Source organism: Dermochelys coriacea, chromosome 7 (genome assembly GCF_009764565.3).
Source record: "Dermochelys coriacea isolate rDerCor1 chromosome 7, rDerCor1.pri.v4, whole genome shotgun sequence".
In the NCBI taxonomy this organism is placed as follows: domain Eukaryota; kingdom Metazoa; phylum Chordata; order Testudines; family Dermochelyidae; genus Dermochelys; species Dermochelys coriacea.
Genome location: NC_050074.1, coordinates 49,042,088 through 49,065,579, shown reverse-complemented (window position 1 = coordinate 49,065,579; position 23,492 = coordinate 49,042,088). Strand labels below are relative to the sequence as shown.

The window sequence follows — 23,492 nt, the reverse complement described above, 5'->3', positions numbered from 1 at the left end:
TGAAGCAGAGGAAGGAATAGCCTAGTGGTCATGGCACCGGAGTGAGAGCCAGGAGACGACGTGCGCCTTCAAGGCTCTTCTAGAAAGCCTCTGTGCAACTTCAGACAGGGCAATTCACCCCCAGGGCCTCAGTTTTCCTATCTGTAAAACGGGGATTATACTACTTTCTCCACCTCCTGGGGGAGGTTGAGGTTTGATACGTTACGGCTGGTGATGTGCTCAGATACTAGAGTGATGATACATTTATATATGTAGGCGGGTCCACTAATACCCATACAGCAATTAGTTCTACACTTATGCAATTCTAGTGTCAAACCTGCATGACTAGGAATGAATTTAACACTGATGGTTTTTTCGAGAAGTGGTTTATTTCCTGCAGCCGCAGCATCAAATGTGGTTTAATAACTTACAAGAGGATACTCCTTCACAACAGCAAGGCAATCCAGCACTCAGATCTCTCTGGAAAAAACAGCTCCATGGACTTAATCACCACCCGAACACCGGTCAGCTTTGTTAGAGAGTTCTGGTCTGAACGGAGCTCAGTTCAGGTCCCCCTAAACTGGGGATAACTGCGGAGATGTTAGGCAGTATAGAGATGGGAATGGAGGGAATAAGGCTTTCAGGAAGGCTCAAGCAGCCCATACCATCATACAGGCTAGGCCCTGGGTTTCATCTCCTTTGGAAGGCTTTCAGTTGACTGAGATCTGAAGCTGTGCCACAGGTGGGGCTGGAGAAGGAATGATCAAAAGAGCTCCACAGGCCTGTTCATGAAAGAAGCCACAGATGGACAGGTGAGGAAGCTAGAGGAGATATGGAAGATGGCACTGATGCCAGGGCACTGAGTGACCTGTTGGGGACAGGGCACAGCAGGCTGCCAGGAGAACTTTTGCAGCATGACACTCCCCAGCTGTTCTGATGGCATCAATCAGAAGGCAATCTTTCTGGAATAAAAAAGTCTGGCAGAGGGCAGGAGCAGCTGTTTAGCTGAGAATTTTAAGCTCTACCACGACATGATCTCATTTACTTCATGAAATAATGCAACATGTAATCTATAATCCATGCACATATACTAGTCCTTGCTGGTTTTGGACTGGTTACTGAACCTGACCCACAACTGCCTCCCCCCAACCCCATGGGGCACCTACATCAGTAGAGCCCAACATAGGCTGGGCCCACCTCACAAGCTAGCCACCAAGAAAGAGAAGTTATTTTAAATCCAACGTGCCTATGTTTAGCTATTGCACAGTTGTGTTCCCGACCTTTCAAATTGCATTTTGCATCCAAGAGATTTGCTAGAACAAAAGCATCCCTGTGGGGCACACGAGGTGGGTCGCTTCAGAAAGAGTCCGACAGCAGTGCAGAACGCCGGCCCAGCCCAAATGACAGCCCCCAGCACTGTGATTGAGGTCAGACAGAAGTGGCATCCTGTGTTTAAAAGAAGCCTTGCACAGCACTTTAAATGGACTCTAAATGGCTGATGGCAGAGTTGACCCATCACATGCCACAGTGGGGATGAGATTACGGGGGGGGGGGGGGGGGGGGGAATAAAGATTACACTAAAATTAACCTGTCAAAACGCAGGGAGTGAGTCAGCTGAGAGATGTCAGCTGGGAAAATGCACCACGGCTGGCAGATGCTGACACAGCAGCAGGACAGCTACACGAGTGCTGACAATGACTGATGCTGGAGATTATTGCTGCCATCTCCATGTGCCAGGCTTTGCCACTACAACGACTACATCTTCCCTCCTGCTTGGGGAAGGGGCATGTCATTAGGCTCCACTCCAGTGCGGCTGCCAGAAGAGCTGGGGGAGCCAATCACACTAAGGGTCCATCTATGCTGCAATCAGAGGTTAGACAGTGAGTGATGTGTTGGCACACACATGCAGGCACACTTGAGCTAGCTAGATCAAAGCTAACTCAAGAAAGCATAGCAGCGAAGGTCTAGCAACATGGACAGCTGCACATGCTAGCCCAACCCACCCAGGACTCTGGGCACATCCTCGCGAGCTAGTGCTGATCTAGCTAGATCCACACTAACTCCCGTGCATGTACAGTCCTGCAATCACACCTCCGACTGCAGTGGAGACAGCCGCCAAGAATGTCTCACTGGACATGGCTTATATGAAACACTCCTTTGTCTGCTTGGTCTGGGTGGCTTTATGAAGCCTGGAGAAGGGGCAACCCTTAAGCAAGACAGGGTTTCTTACCAGCCTGTTCTGCAACTCAGCAACCTCAGAAGGGGGCAGCCAGTTTGTGGGAACTTAACTGGTTCTAATTCCTTCCCTGCGTAGGGGGAACAGGTGGCCAGGCCAGCCTCGCTGGACACCTCACATGCATGACAAGGCCTCTCTTTGGGCTCTTTTCCTAGCAGGGTTTTATTTTGTAAATATACTTGCTAATCTGAGCATATCAATCTCCAGAGCAGGCGGTTGTTGTCTCAGCTTACTTTGTACACCAGGAATATGACCCCAATGCGTATGCTCTTTGGGGAGGATGCTATTTGCCTGGTATGCAAACAAGCTGCCACTCTGTTGACTGATGAGCCTGCACATTGTGTTTGATCTAGGCACCCACACTATGCCCAAACCAAAGCCATTGGCCACCCTCTTTAAATGGAACCACAACCTGCAGAAACTAGAAGGACCCAGCATGCAATGGTCCCAGTCACTCCACATGACAACTGCAGCATTGTAGAACTACCCAGGGCTTGCATTGGTTCACCCACCTGCATTTAAAACTCTACTTCTGAGAAGCAGAGCATGGCTTAAAAGGTCTTCATAGTAGTTCAAATCACAGCATGGCAGGTAGGCGATCACACCAAACCTGTACTCACTGCTGGAAGTAGGATTTGTTTTCAACATTTAGGGCCAGCACAATTCCTTAAAAAAAGAAAAAGGAGTACTTGTGGCACCTTAGAGACTAACTAATTTATTTGAGCATAAGCTTTCGTGAGTTACAGCTCACTTCATTGTAAGCTGTAACTCACGAAAGCTTATGCTCAAATAAATTAGTTAGTCTCTAAGGTGCCACAAGTACTCCTTTTCTTTTTTGCGAATACAAACTAACACGGCTGCTACTCTGAAACCCACAATTCCTTACGTTGCTCTTAAAATTTAAGCAAACTGCAATTACAAGGCTCACATCCTCCAAAAACACTAGCTTTTGCTCAGATGCTGGTTCTCAGAAGAGGGAATCAAGTTATTCCCTATCCCCCCAGAATGCAAATCAGGAATATGTACGCTTATTGTGGTGCAGGGGGAGGAAATTCCATGCACACTGGGAACACATCACTCTGCAGCTTTACAGAAACCAGCTTTCATCTTAAAGACAATAAAGGCCAGGCCAATCCTAAAGAGTTCTGGAATCCGAGATACTCACGTCTTCAAACGAATGGGGAAACCATTTGAGCTGCTGTGGCAATGACAGAAGGCTAGTTTCATTCCTGGTCCAAAGGCAAGATCCAAACCAAACAGTGATGAGATTTCAAAAGCCCCAGCCAGGCAGAGATCGAGGGAGAATAATCCAGCTTTGTTTTTTCATGTTTAACTGCCGCCAGCGGGAGACGGGCCAGATTGTGTCAAATCAGAAATGCAGTTTGCCAAGGTCAGCGCTAACCCTAAAGCTATATTTATCTCTACATCCAATCTTTACTATTACAGGCACGGCATAGTTTCTATGACATTCACGGGGGGGGGGGGGGGGGAGGAGCTTCTCTAACCCCCAGCAAAATAAAGGGAACTTCTAAATTAAAAATGTGACGGCCAGCTCATCACTGATGGGACATGATGGAGCCAGCCCAAGACTCCATTGATTAGAACCACCTCCATGGCTGCATGCCAAGGAAAAGTGCCATGGCCTCAGAAGATCATCATTACACAGGAGACAATTCATCCCACTGACTTCTCTCTCAGGAGCCGCACAAAGCCACATGAGGGATTCCACCCATTTTTGTACATGGGAAGCCCCGGAGACAGACAACTGACCACAGTGCTTTCCTATAGATTGGCAGCCTACTTCTATGGCTCAAAGGTCCTCCTTGGCCTCATGCACTCAGGGCCCCTGTAATGAGGCCAGCTGTCAGAGAGAGCTGTCTCCTCCACAGCCTGCCCTGCCTCTCAGATCTCAGCCTGTTTAAACCAAGAGTTTAAGGGCAATTCATCAGTGCTGCCTCATTTCCTTCTCTACCACCAGGAACGTATGCTCCGCTGTGCTAACAAACGGGAATGTAATAGGAATCCAGTCTCTGCTAGAGCTTCCAATGCTGCCCAGGAGCCTCCGAACCCTTGACCTGCCCCAGAATCCTCTGCCCAGCTGGGAATGTCATTGGCAATTTCCCCAGAAACCCGAAGGTCAGCACTGTCTTGGATAAATTATCTGCCCTAATCTGCAACATGGAAATAAGCCCCACAGAGAAGGGTTCCACCCCGTAGTGCTTACTGATGTGTGCTGGGTGGGACATGGAATCTTTATAGGTCCCACTTACATAATAGAGATGTGAGGGGTCGTGCTAAGACTGGAGCAGTCACTGGGGTGCGTGCTGCACTTTGTGTCTCCTCTGAGTAGCAGCAATCTGGTCTCTAACATTCCAGAATAACTCTTCAACCCATTCACTTACCAGTATCTGACCAGAGATTTGAAGAGATTATTGGGGCACTGGACTCTAAGGAGGAGCAACAGTTCACCAAGCAGCCACCACTACCATCGGCTTTTGAGAAGCTGACAGCTCACCCAGCCCCACATAGTTCCCCTGATCTTTGTAGAGACTTTCCAGGGGCGTCTCAAACAGGCGCATGTCAATGTCTGCTGGTGCTCTCTCTTAAGTCAGTCATTTCAATCAGGTGATAAGTCACCCAAATACATCTCTGTTCGGAATTAAGCAAATAACGCCTAGAATGGAACCAAGGGCTTTTAAACAACCCCATAAAGAGGCAAAAAATAGAGCATAGATGAACTGAAGATCAGTTAAGGAGATAAAATCATTAGCTACCAAACTGCATGGAATGGGGTTTATTGGGCCACCCTTCCAAACCTGCTGACATGGTTAGCAAGGATTTTCAGGACCCAGTTTTTCATTTTAGCTTTTGATTCCATGTTGCCACCATGTTTTTCTGCTTCTAATTAGTAGGCATATAAAGGCTGGAGTCCATCTCTCTTCCTGCTGAGAAACTGAACCCCACAAGGTGACCGATGCTTGGTATCCTTGGCAAAGCAGCTTTGAGGAAGCAGATCAAGAGTATCCCCCAGTCGCTCATAGGCAGCAAGAGCCACACCACCTATTCCATGAAGTCGCCTGTCTCCTGGAAGGTTTGAGAGAAGAAATGTGCTGTTTCTGCTTCTACTGACACTCAGATTTGACGCTTAAAAGTTAGGCAATGAGTACACAGAGGGGTGTAAAAGAAGGTCAAACAAACAAAGTCCAACCCTCCTGAGGTCTCTTCTAACCCGAATATTTTATGATTCTAAGAAGAGGGCAGCATTATCTCCTGTAAATGTAAACAAACTTGTCTGTCTTAGCAATTGGCTGAAGAAGTAGGACTGAGTGGACTTGTAAGCTCTGAAGTTTTATATTGTTTTGTTTTTGAGTGCAGTTATGTAACAAAAAAAATCTACATTCGTAGGTTGCACTTTCAGGATAAAGAGATTGCACGACAATACTTGTATGAGATGAACTGAAAAATACCATTTCTTTTGTTTATCATTTTTACAGTGCAAATATTTGTAATAAAAAATATACACTTTGATTTCAATTGCAACACAGAATATATATGAAAACCTAAAATATTTAATACATTTCAATTGATATTATATTGTTTAACAGGGCAATTAAAAACGCAATTAATCACAATTTTTTTTTGCATTAATCCTGTGAATTAACTGCGATTAATCGAGAGCCCTAGCCATTTCCCTTGCAAATTACCCTCTGCTCATCTTCAGGATAGCAGCTTCTCTTGCAAAGCTAATTTGCTTGTTTGCAGAACTGTAAAAAAAAAAAAACACTGTTCCCTACCTTTTTCCCCCTTTACATTGCAGAAAAATAATCCACACAGCAGTTTTTAGAGCCAAAGATCTTAACGTCCTGTAACATAGTATTTATTGTACATTGCCTCCATAACTAGAGCAAGCAAACAGATTAACTTGCTTAGAGAAAGTCCCCTTGTCAGTTAACTCAAGCATGTGTTGTGTTTTGAAGTGAGTCAGCTGATCACAGGTCACTGATCTTTCGGATAACTTCCATTTTCTCCATGCTCTTAGACCAAGGATGGGCAAACTGCAGCCCGTGGGCTGAATCCAGCCCCTCAGGGCTTTGGATCCGGCCCACAGAGTTGCCCCCCGTGATGCTGCAGGCCCCGCGTCGCCCTCAGAAGCGGCCAGCACCACATCCCTGGGGCCAGGGGGTGGTCGGGGGGGGCAGAGGGCTCCATGCCTTGCCCTTGCCTCCAGGCACCGCCCCCCGCAGCTCCTATTGGCCAGGAACAGGGAACTGCGGCCAATGGGAGCTTCGAGGGAGGTACCTGGAGGCATGGCAAGGGCAGCACGCAGAGCCCTGTGCGCCCTCCCCCTCCCCCTCCTCTCCCTCTCCCCCGGGGCCAGGCAGGGACATAGTGCCAACCGCTTCCCGGAGCGGCACGGCATGGGGCCAGGGCAGGCTGGCTCCAGTGCATGCCGCTGCCACCCCGGAGCTGCGTTAGGTAAGCAGCACCCCTCCTGCACTCCAACCCCCTGCCCTAAGCCCCCTCCTGCAGTCCACACCCCTCCTGCACCCCTGCCCTGAGCCCCCTCCTGCTCCCCAACCCCCTTCCCTGAGCCCCCTCATACACCCCACACCCCTCTGCCCTGAGCCCATTCCTGCACACCACACCCCCTCCCAAATCCCACACTCCTTCCCACACCCCAACCCCCTGCCCTGCATACAATTTCCCCACCCAGATGTGGCCCTCGGCCCAAAAAGTTTGCCCACCCCTGTCTTAGACTGAGGAATGACTAATACAAAGCTAATTCCTGTTAATGCCCTCCAAAAACACATTAATTTAGTTACACTCTGAGACAGGCCAGGTCAGTCCAATAGCTTGAAGCATATACTCTAACAAATCTGGACTGGAAAACAGAGTAATATTTCTAAAATGCCATCTAAACAGGAGAGGAAATTCTTCATGGGTGGTTTTGTTCCTCAAGCAGATTTCCCATCAGAAGTCACTACATACCAAAAACTAAACTAGGCCACCAGGTACTCGGCCACCATCTGAGTATCAGGTCCGGCAGTTCAGGATTAACTGCTACCAAAGTTATGTTAGCAAAGTGGGAGGCCTCTGTGATGGAAGTAAGTGGATTCATAGGTCTTACCACTACATTTCCATCTCCTCAGGGGGTGGAGCTCTGTAGCATACAAACCAGGCGGTTGGCCAGCCCCGGGGTGGGAGTTGCATTTCAGACCTCCTAGCAATCCAAGTGACCATGGAGGTTCGGATGCCAAACTGATCACTGCTGCTGTGGAAGAAGGTAGGAATATGGTCTCAGGCAGATTTCTCTTCCCACTCCTATCTCCCAGACCTGAATTACTCCCAGATGCAGTTTCACAACAAATTGTGCTAGAAGAACACTGAAAGCAAAGAAAAGGTGCCCAGGTGACGAAACAGTAACTAAACCAGCACTTGTAGGCATCGGCAGCCATCTGGGATGCGCTCTCCAGCTCTACCAAGGGCATGCTAACTGCACAGCCAGCAGGGCGAGCACAAGATATTGCCACTGCATTGGCCCCACAAAAAAGTCTTCAGTATTTCTCAGCCCCACAGCAGTGGATTAAGAGAGGAAATGCTCCTGAATACTGTGAACTCAAAAGACATGGTTCTCTAGATTACAAGTCTACTATTGCCAAGGGAGGTCAAGTTCAGACCCCACCTACTTCATTGTTCTCAAAAGATTAAAGCACCCATCAGACATACAAGAGGGTGGGGTTATTTATATTTTTAAAGGAGAGTCTTCTGGATTGAAGGTGGCAAACAAAGGAATCTAAAGCTTCCATCCCTGTCCCTACCACCTTCCATTCCTCACAAGGAACCTGAAACAATTCTGGTCCCATTTTTGGAAAAAAAAACTTCCCCCGGTGGAGAACGGTGACAAGTTTCAGTCTGGAAGGAAAGTTTTGGAGCCCTGAGCCTCTGGCCTTGCAAATAACTTTAACCACAGCATCTCACACAATGAAAAGAGATCTTAGCAACTTCAAGGGGAGGAGAACCGCTAGGGCTGGAGGGAGACTCCAGGTCACTGAGCTCTTCCTCCAGAATGGATTTAGTTACCCTTGAACGGTCTGCACAAGACAGTCTCCAGACTCAGCCTGGGTTACCTCTGGAACAGTCATCTGCTTAATCTGCCTTGGTAGCTTGTTCCAACCAAATATTCAAATGGTGATAGCATTTTTCCAGATACTTATCTCAAATTCTCCCTGCTGCACTGACTGCACATTTCTTCTCACAGCCTAAGGGAAATAACCAACCTCTGTCCTTTGCACAGTATTTTAGGCAGGCTTCGATACTTTTCGGCCACTTCCCCCACAGCCATTGCTGGGCTTCCTCCCATACCAACCTTGACACGTGGCATGTCCTTCCTGAGCTGATCTGTAAAGGCAAGGCCCTGTCCGCACTTTAAGCCCTTCTCAAGACCCATCTCCACCACCACAAGAAGTTCACCAAACAGGCGAGGGCAAGGGACAACTGCAAGTTTATAGCTCTAATATCAAAAATCCCTTTGATGAATCAAGACTTATGGCAATACAAACAAACATAGAAGATGACCACTGTTAGGTCGCCCGAAGTCATTTTTCCTTCCACACTGAATACACCAAGATCTCTTGATGGCCAACTGCTGGGGGCCACATTATTAGGCTATAAAGCACCTAGATGATTTTGAGATCTACAGAAATAATAAATAAATACTTTTCCTCAAATCTCTCATTTGCTAAAGCTTTTCCTTGCTGTCCCATGGACCCAGGAGACCAGGGTACAAGTCCCTGGCTCTGCCACATCCTTCCTGTGACCCTGGGCAAGGCATTTAGCCTCTCTGCACCTCAGTTCCCCATCTGTGCAATGGAGACAACAGCCCTGCCCTGCCTCCCAGGGTGTTGTGAGTAGGAAGATTGTGAGGTACTCAGATACCATGGTAATGGGGGCCAGATAAATACTTGAGAGAGAGAATTAAATAACCTCAATGAGGGGCCACAAATGCCAGAGAGGATAGAGGCCCAAACTGAGAGGGCAGAAATAGGGTGCAGGAAATAAAATGAGATTCAGTTTGGGAACGCCCCAGATTTAAAGCTAAATGGTGTAGGAATCGCAAACCTGTTCCAAGGCAGAGAGAACCAGCAGCAAAGCACAATGCAGACAGCAACACCAAGTTCAATCCTCAGCTGCACGCATTAAGATCTCACACCACAGATGGTCCCTGGATGCTCTGCAGAGACCACATCTGCAACACTGAGCATGGTGCTGGGCACCTCAATACTAGAAAGATATTGAACTGGAGGAAATGTAGATGTGCAACAAATGTGATAAAGGGACAGGAGAATTGACTCATGTGGAGGGAGCTTTCCAGAGAGCTAAATATCTTGACACGGTGATGATTGAAGCAGGAGACAAGGGTCCACCGGTATTTGAAAGGTGCGAGCACCAGCTTAGAAAGAAACAGTTAGACATGCCCAACCAAGCAAAGAGAAATTTAGACCATCAGGAATGATTAGACTAGGCAATAGTCTAGGAAAAGCAGTACTACAAACTGGGCCGAGCAAAGTAATGGAGCAGATGGACTTAATGAGGAACAGTCACTACCCAGGTTATCCCAGCGTCCTTCTATTTAATCAGGCCTCACCAGTTCAGCTCAGCAGCTTTGTTAGAAGAATTATTTTGAAATGGAAAATTAAAAAAAAAAAAAAAAAAAGAGGTATAACTATTCCATTCAAGGCTGTTTCACAGCAGTACACCAGCAGCTCCACTTTACGCCTATAAAGGGGGCCTGAAGAGGCACTGAATTGTAATAGCACACCACAGAGAGTACCCTCTGCAGTCACAGTGCTAAGGAGTCACTTCACAATCACTGCCAACAAACACCTAATGAATTGATAATCTGAGGGCTCTCAGCATCACCTGAAAGGTCCTACAGTTTAATATGAACTAATAATGTATTCCATTCTCCTCCGAGGGCATGGCTGTCCCCTCTTCATCTCCAAGCTTGTTTCCCTGCCAATTACAGAACAAGTATGCTGCACTGTGATTGTGGTGCCATAGTCCACTCACTGAAGACAACTGCAGTGGCAGATGCTATGCAGCTCCTCCCCAATCAGCCATTTCATTGCAACTGTTCACAAGTAAGTGCCCTTATCTAGAAGCCCGGCCCATGGTCACTCATCCCATCACAGGTTCAAGCTGCTCAAACTCATCCTTTGTAAATATTGTGAGTCAAGCAGCGGCAGCAGCACTGAGGTCTTGTCTACACTGCCACTTTACAGTACTGCAACTTTCTCACTCAAAAGATGTGAAAAAACACACCCGCGTGCTGCAAGTTTCAGCGCTGTAAAGTGGCATTGTAGACAGTGCACTAGCGCTGGAAGCCATGCTCCCAGCACTGGTAGCTACTCCCCTTGTGGGGTGATGTTTTTACAGCGCTGTGAGAGCTCTCTCTGTAGTTGCTGGTGCTGCAACTACACAGCCACATTAAAGCGCTGCCACAGGAAGGCATTTAGCTTCTCTGTACATTAAACCACTGCCATGGCAGCACTTTAACATTGCTAGCGAAGACATACCCTGAGTTTTATTGATGGCTTTCCATATATTTACAAGGGCAGCAAGTCACCTCTTTCAAGAGTCTAATGTGGCAATTGTGTCTTTTAAAGCTTTCCATTGACTGCACAAGACGGGTCTCCAGACTCAGCCCGAGTTACCTCTGGGACAGTCAGCTACTCAATCTGCCTTGGCAGCTTGTTCCAACCAAATATTCAAATGGTGACAGAATTTTTCCCGATACTTACCTCAAAGTCTCCATGCGTAGCTTTTTGAGAACACACGTTAGAAACATGGATCATCATTCCTTCCAACTGCGCTTTGATATGTAGCTCTAGACTTGTAATGTACAGCTGGAAGGAACAAGGAGCGCAAAGCAATGAAGCTTTTGATACAGTCTCTCACAGTATTCTTGCCACTAAGTTAAAGACGTATGGGCTGGATAAATGGACTATAAGGTGGATAGAAAGCTGGCTAGATTGTCGGGCTCAACGGGTAGTGATCAATGGCTCCATGTCAGTTGGCAGCCAGTGTCAAGCAAAGTGCCCCAGGGGTCAGTCCTGGGGCTGGTTTTGTTCAATATCTTCATTAATGATCTGGAGGATGGCATGGACTGCACCCTCAGCAAGTTTGCAGATGACACTAAATTGGGAGGAGAGGTAGATCCGCTGAAGGGTAGGGATAGGATAGAGGGACCTAGACAAATTAGAGGATTGGGCCAAAAGAAAACTGATGAGGTTCAATAAGGACAAGTGCAGAGTCCTGCACTTAGGACGGAAGAATCCCATGCACCGCTACAGGCTGGGGACCGATTGGCTAATCAGCACTTCTGCAGAAAAGGACCTGGGGATTACAGTGGATGAGAAGCTAGATATGAGTCAGCAGTGTGCCTTTGCTGCCAAGAAGGCTAATGGCATATTGGGCTGCATTAGTAGGAGCATTGCCAGCAGATCGAGGGACGTGATCATTCCCCTCTATTTGACATTGGTGAGGCCTCATCTGTAGTACTGTGTCCAGTTTTGGGCCCCACACTACAAGAAGGATGTGGAAAAATTGGAAAGCATCCAGCGGAGGGCAACAAAAATGATTAGGGGACTGGAGCACCTGATTTATGTGGAGAGGCTGAGGGAACTGGGATTGTTTAGTCTGCAGAAGAGAAGAATGAGGGGGGGATTTGATAGCTGCTTTCAACTACCTGAAAGGGGGTTCCAAAGAGGATGGATCTAGCCTGTTCAGTGGTAGCAGATGACAGAACAAGGAGTAATGGTCTCAAGTTGCAGTGGGGGAAGTTTAGGTAGGATATTGGGAAAAACTTGTTCACTAGGAGAGTGATGCAGTACTGGAATGCGTTACCTAGGGAGGTGGTGGACTCTCCTTTTGAGATTTTTAAGGTGATGCGTGACAAAGCCCTGGCTGGGATGATTCAGTTGGGGATTGGTCCTGCTTTGAGCAGGGGGTTGGACTAGATGACCTCCTGAGGTCCCTTCCAACCCTGATATTCTATGATTCCTAGCTCAGGCTCTCAAAACGCAATGCACAGAAGAATGCTTGAAGGATACTTACCTACAAAGTCCATCCTGGGCAGGTAGGTGAAGGAAACCACCATGGCTGAGAGAATTCTTGGTTTCTCACTGTGCTACCAGTAGTCACTATTACAAGTGAACATTTACCACACCCCACAATACCAAAGATGCTGAAAGTATGGTATCTGATATAACATATATCATACCACCCTGGGTACAATAGTGACTTTTAATGGTGAATACGGAGCTTAAGAAAATTGAGGAACCTACATTGGCCATTTCAGTGACCCAGATTCAACTTGGAGGTCCAAAGGTTCCAAGATTTTCTCTACTGGTGCCTCCAAAACACAGCCAAGGTTGTGAATGCATTTCCCGTAGACCGTTCCCATATAAGACAAAACAGATATGAATAAGGTAACAAGCACAGAGTTTAGACATTCCGCAGAAGGGTTACTGAGCTCTAAAGTTTGATTTTGCACAATGTGTCTATGCTGTAAGAAAGTAAGTACAGGTTATCTATACAGCAATTACAAATTTAGGATTACTCTTAAATTTAGTCAAAACTGCTGCCAACTCACTGTATGATATGTCTACAGTAATCCATTCCACTCCTACTTCCTATTGTTACCAAGAAAAGCCTCAATAGTCAGATATGCAGCTCAGCAAGTTAACAATCATAAAATACTCTACCCCAAGTCTGTTTAAGGGTCTTAGGTCTTTATGCTATATTATGTGCTGGAGAGTGTCACTTCTCCTTGCTAGTCTCCCCCTCATTCAACTCTTGATTGTGCTTCTTTTGAAATGGTTATCCAGACCTTCAACTCATCCCCTTAAGCCCCAATTCCTCAAACATCTGGCCAAAACTTATTTTCTCAAGCACACTCGGGAATGGGTTATCCATATTCTCAAATCTCTAGTGACCTCTAGCTCAGAATCCAGTACCTTACATCCTTCCCTGATACATCTCAGAACCCTTCATGGATGAAATCTTGACCCCATTGATATCAATGGATGACTTCCTATCAACTTTAATGGAGCCAAGATTTCACTCAACATGTCCCATGATGGGAGCGTATTTATTACAGCAGATGATGGGAGCACCTTTCCACCACTTCTTCAGTCCATTCCTTATGGAGTTACTAGGGCTTTGTCCTTCCCCCACACAATGTTCATCATCTTAGACAGTCTTCCTGCACCTAGTTACAGAATCAGGGAGTCAGCATCCTTCAGGTAGAGTGTTGAACCATCTGACTCGCAATGCAGTGACTCACTGTTCCTGAGGACTCCCAGTTCCCCTGTGATCAATAATGCTCTTGGAAGTGGGCCACTAAATATTCCTTCCCCTCTACTCCTTCAGCTGCTGCCGCCTATTTTGGGCCCTACCAAAGCCCACCCTCTGTTATTTCAACCCCCAATGTTTCCCACTGTTGGCACCAGACTGAGCATCTCCACCATTTGCAGCAACAGTGCCAGTGCCGGTACTACAAATTGACAGCCAGTTTGTAATCACGTTATCTAAACTTTCTCTGAGCAGGATGAGGTAACATGCTGGTTAGAGTGCCAGTGATGCTGCTACTCTAGCACTGCTGCAGCTACTGATGGAGCTGCTCTGGTTGGTACCTACCCTGGGAAATGTACCAAGACATTGCCACACTGTCCCCTTACACCTACCTATATGGACTGGAGACTTTCAATAGCTTCTTCCCTCCCAAGCTAGCTTTCCTTATAGGCCCTTCCAGGAGAGAACCATTAGGAGGAATTGGCCAGGGACGCAGCACCTTACTCCCATGATGGCACTCGCCCCAGTAAATTGGATCAAATGTTTTTTAACTTAACTTGAAATATACTGTTTGGCTGAAATTGTGTGCGATTGATCAGAAGGAAAGAAAAATCACATTGGGTTTGCAAACAAGAACTTGGCGGGGGGGATAGCTCAGTGGTTTGAGCATTGGCCTGCTAAACCCAGGGTTGTGAGTCCAAATCCTTGAGGGGGCCATTTGGGATCTGGGGCAAAAATTGGGGATTAGTCCTGCTTTGAGCAGGGGGTTGGACTAGATTACCTCCTGAGGTCCCTTCCAACCCTGGTATTCTATGATTCAGATTTCTTTCCCTCACTCAGCACTGCCATGGGACTTTTAAAGGCCATGTCACTAACAAAGCCTTTTCATAGAACCAAACATATGCCTCATATACTGTGTTTCTCATCAGTGTATCAGAGTCTCTTCCTTCAGGAACCAATGAGGCCAAGGTGGTCAAAAGGCAGCCAGTGAAACTCAGTCCACTGGGAAGCCCCCCAAATCTTTTATGCAGTGCTATATTCTATCCAGAGGCCACAGGGACCCTGGAATGGTAGCAGATGACAGAACGAGGAGTAATGGTCTCAAGTTGCAATGGGGGAGGTTTAGATTGGATATTAGGAAAAACTTTTTCACTAAGAGGGTGGTGAAACACTGGAATGCGTTACCTAGGGAGGTGGTAGAATCTCCTTCCTTAGAGGTTTTTAAGGTCAGGCTTGACAAAGCCCTGGCTAGGATGATTTAACTGGGACTTGGTCCTGCTTTGAGCAGGGGGTTGGACTAGATGACCTTCTGGGGTCCCTTCCAACCCTGATATTCTATGATTCTATGAATAGGAGCCTACATTGAGATCAAATGGAAAGAGGACTGGACTATTCTGAAAGGCAGGCAGGGAAGAGAGCATTAGGACATTAGTGAACACTCAGGAATCATCAACTCAGCCAGGTGGCTACTAGAAGATCAACGCAATTGGACTGGAAACTTGGGGATATACTTTGGCCACTTAGGCAGATGGGATCACCTACTGACAGTACCATGCTAAGGATTGCTTTCATTTTCATAATATTGTTACCACCCACCTCTTACACAGCACATCCGATCAGCAGATCTCAAAGTGCTTTACAAAGGAGGGTAAGTGCCATTATCCACATTTTACAGATGGGAAACTGAGGCACAGAGCTGTAGTGGAGGCTTTCTAGCTACAAGGGCTGCTGAACATGAGGTGCTACAGACATCCTTAGGGACACAAAGCCCAGTTACGTGTCCCTGAAGCACGTTCAGACAGCTGCTCAGTATTAGGGGATACATGACAGATTGTCTAGTTCTTGTGCAATTATGGTACAAAAACCCTCACCTGTCAGCATTTCAGGTATAGAGTGGACCGGCTCTAAAGGGCGGACAGAGAAAACTGTCTGAGGGTATGTCCCCATCCGGGAGGCCAGGAGGTGCAATTCCCAGCTCCAGTAGACACACTGAATGTTTTCAGTGCATCTAGCACCACTCTTTAGTAAGCCTATAGAGAGCTTCTCTCAGACCAGTAAAGTATTTCAAAATTGTAAGAGCTTTAAGGGCACCCTCTCTAGGTGATCCTTCACTGTCATTCGGCTCCGCCCCTTGTGCTACAGGCTGAAGAAAAGACGGCTGACCCCCCACCCCCTAGATTCTCTACAAAAGGGGAACAGTTAGGAGATTTAGCCTGTCCCATATAGAGTTTTTCCACCTCTGAAGGCCATAGTATCCCATGTTTAAACAGAATCTTTGAAAGCTGCAGGGAACTTCCCAATCTGTCTCTATTTATTTCAGGGTCCCGCTTCGACATACTCATACAGTTGGTTATTGGTAATTTCCACTTGATGTTAAGCACCAAGATACCCCCCACTACCTTACAGGGTGTCGGAGACTGACCAGTGACCCCAGGAAGTAGAGCGATACTGGGAAGGAAATTTCTCTGGTTCCTTCCAGCTGTAAGTGAATTTCTTCATGCATTACACTATGCAGATTAGACTGCAGTCTTAAGACACAAGGACAGGCTAGGCATAAGCTTCATTCCATGCTAACAATTCTCTCTTGATTTCCAAAGTACAGCTCAGAGAAAACTAGATCACTAGGACCAATCACTGCCTTCAGGCTGAAGAAAGTGGTTCTAGAAGGAAGCGGGAAAGAAGAATCCCAACTCAGAGGTATCAGTGTCTCAGAGAAGTTACAGAGCACAATTTAAAGACAGTTAACATTTCAGCTGCTAAAGTAAATCTAGCAAGCTATTCTTGAGCACTGAAACAGGGAAGAGAAAAAAGTCAATATTACCCTTAAAAGCTTCAGTAACAGGTATGTGCTCCCACGGCATACAAGATTCTCATCAATAAGAACATAAGCCAGGCAAACATGGTCCCTTCAATGCTGGGAAAATAGACCCCAAAGCTCCAGTCAGACACCACGTACCAATTTGAAGCAAGCCTGTTTTCACAGTACTGAAATCCGAAGAGCCTGAGGTGATCACTCCCACTAGCTGTAAAAACAGAAGCATCTGTTTATAATCATTATCTTGAGCAGTAATTACAACAATCACTTCTGTAAAAATAAATCTGTTCTTCATTAATGCAGCTATGTGTCATCCTCTACCTGTCTCTATTAGGCTCAATTAAAGAAAACAATTGCTCTTCACTCCAGCATCCCTACCTATGGCAATTCCACAAGGCCATGCAAGCCTTCACACTAGGATGCCCAGGTTTGCATAAACCGGTTTACATAGAATTGATTTCCTTTGAAACTGAGATGTGATGAGAACACCAAACAAGTCTGAGTTACCTTGAGAACAGGGGAGGAAAGGCAGAGAATAAAACTGAATCCTTTGTGGAAGGGGAAGATGCAAGAATTGAGATGAAGTGTTGAGAAGTGGCTTTTTAGCAGCAGTGGCTGCTTACAGGAGTGCTGGAACTGGGGGGGCGGGGATGGCGCATAACTTTTTACTGGACATAAGGGGGAACAATTGGTATGGAAGGGGGAGGAGAAGAGCAAGCAAGGGATGGGGCCTCAAGGGAAGGGGCCGTGCAAGGGGGCGGGGCCTTGGAGGGAAAGAGGGCAGCGCAGGTGTGAAAAATCCACATACACGAGAGATGTGGATATGCCAACCTAACTCTCGCTGTAGACAGTACTTGTTGCCAGGGGGACTGCTCCCATCACCACAGCTACCTGCCTTTCGGGGAGGTGGAGTGCCTGCGCCAATGGGAGAAGCTCTCTCGTCAGTATAAGTAACGTCATCACTATGCACTGCACCTGCACCACTGCAGCGCTGTAAGTGTAGACAAGACCTAAGAAATCACACTCTAAGGGTGTGTCTTCACTGACGACGTTAAAGCGCTGCTGCCTGGTTGCAGCACTGTGCTGGGAGAGAGTGCTCCCAGCACTTTTTTTTTTTTTTTTTTAAACCCACACACACCACCTCCATGAGGGGCATAGCTCCCAATGCTCATGCACTGTCTAATTTGGCACATTACAGTGCTGAAACGTGCAGCACCCAGGGGGTGTTTTTTCACACCCCTGAGCAAGAAAGTTGCAGTGCTGTAAAGTGCCAGTGTAGACAAGCCCCAAGTTGCTAGGTGGTGGAATTGTGATGTCAGAAGAAATTCAGCTACAGAATTCACTCACCTTTGTTTGCAAGTGACATTTTAACTAAGATGCAATAGAGCGGTCACTGCAAATTCTCTTGACTGCATTCACCCTAGTTGTGCAAGTGGCTTTTTCACCAATTTGAACTCTTTCAATTAGTCTCCAAGACTTAAAAGCAAAAAAAAAAAAAAAAACAAACAAACAAACAAACAAACAAAAACCACCTTTTTGCCAACTCGAAATCCCTTGCTTTTATTCACACTGTCCTGTTTCCACTGGAATTCTCTAACTCGGGAGATTTGTCCCTTTTGACTCCAATTTCCAAATTAAAGCTTCTGTTTCAGAACTAATTTTTTCTAATTATTTGTATTATGGCAGCACCCCAGTCAAAGACCAGGGCCCCATTGTGCTAGAACTGTACAAACAAAGTCAACAGCCTCTGCCCCAGAAAGCTCAGCCTACATGTCTCAAAGGACATACGAGATAGATGAAGAGACAAGCGGGGTGAGAAAGATTAGTAACAAATCAGACGAACAGCGTATACAATCCCGTCACACATACAGCACCATGCGTTCTGGGGATCCCAGGCAGTGCTTTTACATTTGCAGAAAGCCTTCTTTTTCATGTTGTCAAGTATCAGCGGGGTAACCGTGTTAGTCTGTATCCACAAAAACGACAAGGAGTCCGGTGGCACCTTAAAGACTAAGATTTATTTGAGCATAAGCTTTCGTGGGTAAAAACCCCCTTCGGGATTTTTACCCACGAAAGCTTATGCTCAAATAAATCTGTTAGTCTTTAGGGTGCCACCGGACTCCTTGTTTTTTCCATACATCTTTCACAGCTAGGATGTTCCCAGCTGGGAATAAACCACTTAGGCATTGTCTATTCTAAAAAATTTTAGAGACTGTTTCCTACCATTTGCTCCATTGGACCAGTGGGATCCATAGTGCAGAAAAGCACCCTGCAGCTTCTACATTTTTAGAACCACATCAATTAACCAGGGTGAGCGGACATGGCGTAAAGCTTCTGCAGCCTTGTCTTAATGACAGCTCCCACCGGTACAGCTGAGACAGCAGACACCAGTGGGAATCTCTAAAATTCCCTGAAGTAGGCTGGCCTTCATGACATTCAAGATGGGCGATGACTCATCTGCTGCAGCAGCTGGATTTCTAAAATGCTCCCATCATTAAGAGAACGGAGTTTGAATAATATGGCAGCAATGGCTGGAATCCAGGATTGTCCCCCTGACTCCAGAGGGTGCTGGCTCCATCACCCTCACTTCCAAACATATTCCATTCCTGAACATCCCCTCTTGAATTAGTCCAGTCAACAACCAGTTCTCTTTCAATCCATTTGGAAAGGAAGGGGAAGGAGGAACTTTACTGAAAAAGATCCATTTCACAGCTGAGAGTTGGCAATGCAGGGTCCCAAACCAGAAAGCAAGGGAGCAGACAAGTCAACCTGGCTTCCTCTATACTGGGATAGAGCACACAGAGTTCAGAAATGTGTTAATTAACCCCATTATTCCATCCTTAGTGCAGGCAAGGACAGTCACATCTTGGTTCATACTAATGGCAAAATTGTGAACACGTTTTCTAACCCAATGCTTTTCCCTAGCATAGATGAGGCACTGGAGGGGCTGAGCCACAAACAGAAGGTTTAGAAAAAATTAATGCATTCTTCAAGAACCCTCTCACCACACTGGTGAGTGTCAGGAGCAACTCCAATGGAGTTAGATAGCTGTAAAGAAGTTCAGAATCTGGTCCCAAAACTTCAAACATACATGCCTGGGGAACAAGGGAAGATCAAGCTCTTTACCCCAATTTTGAATACAATATGGCCCAGCACAGACAATGAACAAACAATATTGGGAACAGATTCTGAACTTGTCACAGCCTAATGGTGTTCAGACCCTTTCAGAGAAAGCACATTTCAGAGTAACAGCCGTGTTAGTCTGTATTCGCAAAAAAAGAAAGGAGAACTTGTGGCACCTTAGAGACTAACAAATTTATTTGAGAATAAGCTTTCGTGAGCTACAGCTCACTTCAAGTTCTCCTTTCCTTTTTTTAGAGAAAGCAAAGTGTACACCATAATCTGAAATGGTTTTCAATCTAGCCCTTCAAGTTGAACAGGGGTTGGTGGGTTTTTTTTTTTAAATCTCCCTTTATTCATTACAGTGCTTTAGTCTCGTTAATTTTGAGAGCACAATCCACCCTGATTAGCCAGGTTAAGTGTCCATCTTCAAGTGCTGAGAGTGTGCAAAAACTTATTCTCAGGCCTCAAATGTGCTACATGAATGTAGTTAGCACCTCATCAGGCACTAAGGCCTTGTCTGTAGGGGGTAAATAAGTGGTGTCTCAGCAGAAGGCAACCCTCTGTGAAGCCGTTGGGCAGAATTCAAATAAGGCCTCTTTGTTAATCAGAGTGATCATGGAAAATGGATATTTCATTTCAGCAGCAGCAGCAGCAAGTCCAGAACCTGCAATTCTTAGCCATGGAGCATCACATGCCACAACAAAGTGGCACTTAACATGAGACAGGTGGTGGGATCTGGCCTCTAGCAACAGAGCAGCTTCCAGTATTAAAGCATGTCACCATTTTCAAAATGGTGAAAACTCCTCATTCTTACCCTCAAGGCCTATGCTTTAACCCCTGACCTATATTTTACCATCGCAACTCTCCCATTTAGGCCCTATCTATACTCCAACATGTTCACCATACTTCCTTCCACCTCGCTGACCCTCCAGACCTGGGGCCTTCTCTCATGCAGTCCCTGTACTTGAAAGAACCTCCCTGATCCTGTAGGTCAGGCAAATTCTCTCCCCTCCTTCTAAATCCTCCCCTACACCAGGATCTGAATTTGGTGCTTTTTTCCCTAGCATGCTGCCATCTCATGCTCCAGAATTTAACCAAGTCCATCTCATGCCCTCTTGCGAAGACAACATTCACATTGTGAAAATGGGGTAACCAGTGAAGTGATGACTGCCTGGCTCTGCAGAGAGTCTGAAACAATAGTTCTGAGAGGAACACAAATAGTTTCTGTTCTTCTCCATGAGGCATTATTAGCAAATATCTCCAATGGCTGGAGATGGGACACTAGATTGGGAGGGCTCTCAGTTACTACGGAGAATTCTTTCCCAGGTGTCTGCTTGGTCTCAGCAGAAGACAACCCTTTTGCCCACACGCTCATGGTCTAACTGATCACAATGTTTAAGGTTGGGAAAGAATTTTCCCCAGGATCAGATTGGTAAAGCTCTGGTTGTTTTTTTGCCTTCCTCTGCATCATGGGTCAATTGTCGGTTTCAACTACAGTAAATGGTGGATTCTCTGTAACTTGTTTTTTAAAAATCAAGATTTAAGGACTTCAGTAACTCAGCCAGAGGTTGTGGGCCTACTAGAGGAGTGGGTGGTGAAGTCTTTGTGACCTGCAATCTGCAGGAGTTCAGACTAAGGCCAGGAGGAACCATCATGATCATCTAAAGTCTATGGGTCAACTCTGAAAGCTGGATTATGATCATTTTAATGTCACCGTTGCTAACTATTTTAAGAAAAAACGAGTGTCTGTGACACCCTGGAGACTAACAAATTTAATTGGGCATAAGCTCACGAAAGGACTCCTCGTTTTTACTGACACAGACTAACATGGCTACCACTCCGAAAACTATTTTAAGGAGCATCATATTAAGAAAGTCTATGCGACCTATAGTGAGTAGCATCTTAGTTCATTATCATAAGCAGGCAGGGAGAGGAAGATTATGCAGGAATTGTGCCAAACTGGATCAGAGAAGAGGTACAGCTAGTCCCATATCCTGTATCTGACAGTCTGAGCCAGATGCTTCAGAGGAAGGTGTCAGAAGCCCACATTAGCGGATGTGGGATAATTTGCCCCAACACTGGGTTGCATCCTGGACTCTAATCAGAGATCGGCTTAAGCCCTGAAGCAGGAGGGTCAATAAATATCTTCCCAAAGGTTTGTTATGTAGTGTAATAATCATTCTAGACGTTCTCTATCAGATAACCACATAAATAGCAAGTTTAAAACAGCAAACACATGCTCCTGGTTTTTCCCCAAAATGTGATGCCCCTATTCACCTCCAATGATGCCTTTTCCTCTCCAGCCCTGGAAACGCACATTAAGGGCTAGTCTACACTGGCAATGTTAAAAGCACTGCCTCTCCCAGCGCCCTAACAATGCCACCTCCATGAGGGGTGGCTCCCAGCGCTGGTGCACTGTTTACAACGGTGCTTTAGAGCGCTGAAACTTGCTGCCCTCAGGGGGGTGTTTTTCACACCCCTGAGCAAGAAAATTACAGCGGTGTAACATGCCAGTGTAGACAAGCCCTAAGAAAACTGGAAAAAGAACAGCATGCTACTGAGGGTGTGTCTATGCTACATCAGCACAGATAAAATACTGTAGAGAAGGCACTTCACACATTGACAAAAGGGATTTTTCCGTCAAAGTAGCTAATCCGTCTCTCCAAGAGGTGGCAGCTAGATGGGCGGAAGAGTTCTTCCATCAACCTCGCAGTTTCTACACTGGGGTTAGCTTGATCTAACTGCATTGGCCAGGGAGTAAAATTTTTCATGGTCCTGAGCATCGCAGCTAGGTCAATCTAATTTTTAAGTGTAGACCTGGTCTGTAAGTAAGACTCAGTTCCTTCTCTCCCTGAATCAAACTTGCCATACCTATCTATAATGTGAACTCCCCAGGGCTGGGCAGTGCCCTGATCATCCCTAAAATGCCAAGCACGCTTATGGTGCCAGTACAGAACATGCAATGTCTTAAACAAAAACGACATCATTTGGAAGCTAGGCTGCAATACAATTCTATAAAATAAACCTACCATATAGTTTGCATGGAAAGCTTTTCATTTGGATTTGCCTCTCAAACCATCCCATTTGCCTAGTAAACATACTGACTCCAATTTAGTTTGTATGGGGTTGCCACTGGCTCGAATTGCCAGGTGCTGGCCAGGGAGCCCAGTGGTTCGGGTGCTAGCCTACTACTCGAAAGACCAAGGTTCAAATACCTGCGCTGACACAGACTTCCTGTACTATCCTTTGGCAAGACTGTTAGCCTTTCTGTGCCTCTTTTCCTGAATCTCTACAATGGGGTTAACAGCCCTGCCCTGTCTCACAGGGTCAGTGCATTAAGGATTGCGAGGTGGTCAGGTGCTACAGCAACAGAGGCCATATACATACATACCTAAGAGACAGATGCTGGATAGATTCTGGACTCCCCCTCTGAACACCAGTGAAGGAAAGGGGAGAATATGGATGCGAAAGTAAGGCCATGCCTACACTCTGGGCACTACATGGCACAGCCACAGCACCATGGCATAGACGTTTCATACAGCAGTGGAAGGGATTTTTCCGTAACCCAGCCCTCCGAGCGGCAGTAGCTAGGTCAACAAAAGAATTCTTCCATCACCCTTGTAACCCTGTAGCGTGGATACAGCCTACATCAGTGGAAGGGGTTTTTCATTGCTATAGTTAATGCACCTCCATGGAGTGCCGCAGCGCCAGTGTAGATGCCCTGATCTATTAATACACTCATCAGCCTCCAGAAGTGTCCCATAATGCCTATTCTAGCCACTCTGGTCATCACTTTGAACTCTACTGCCCTGTCTTAAGGTGACCAACCATTAGACCCGCCCTTTAAATTCTCTGGGAATTTTGAAAATCCCCTTCCTGTTTGCTCAGCCGGGCGTGGAGTGCTCTCAGCGAATCTTTCCAGGTGACCATGCCTCCACGGGCCAGGCAATCCCCAGTATGAAGCAATGGCAAAGTGGCTAGACC

The 23,492-nt window shown here is 46.4% G+C and overlaps 1 protein-coding gene across 3 annotated transcripts in view; it reads right to left on the bottom strand.

Moving 5' to 3' along the window:
* The window catches only part of GNAI2 (G protein subunit alpha i2), a 201,083-nt gene that overhangs the window by 116,827 nt on the left and 60,764 nt on the right, over window positions 1–23,492 (bottom strand). Inside the window, exon 2 of one of the 3 annotated variants that reach the window (XM_038408898.2) lies at window positions 7,344–7,487. The exons of 1 other annotated variant lie outside the window; for it this stretch is intronic. In XM_038408898.2, coding sequence (XP_038264826.1) covers window positions 7,344–7,487 — 144 coding nt within the window. The remainder of the gene's footprint in view (window positions 1–7,343; window positions 7,488–23,492) is intronic. One more of the 3 variants, XM_043518365.1, reaches the window with a different exon arrangement.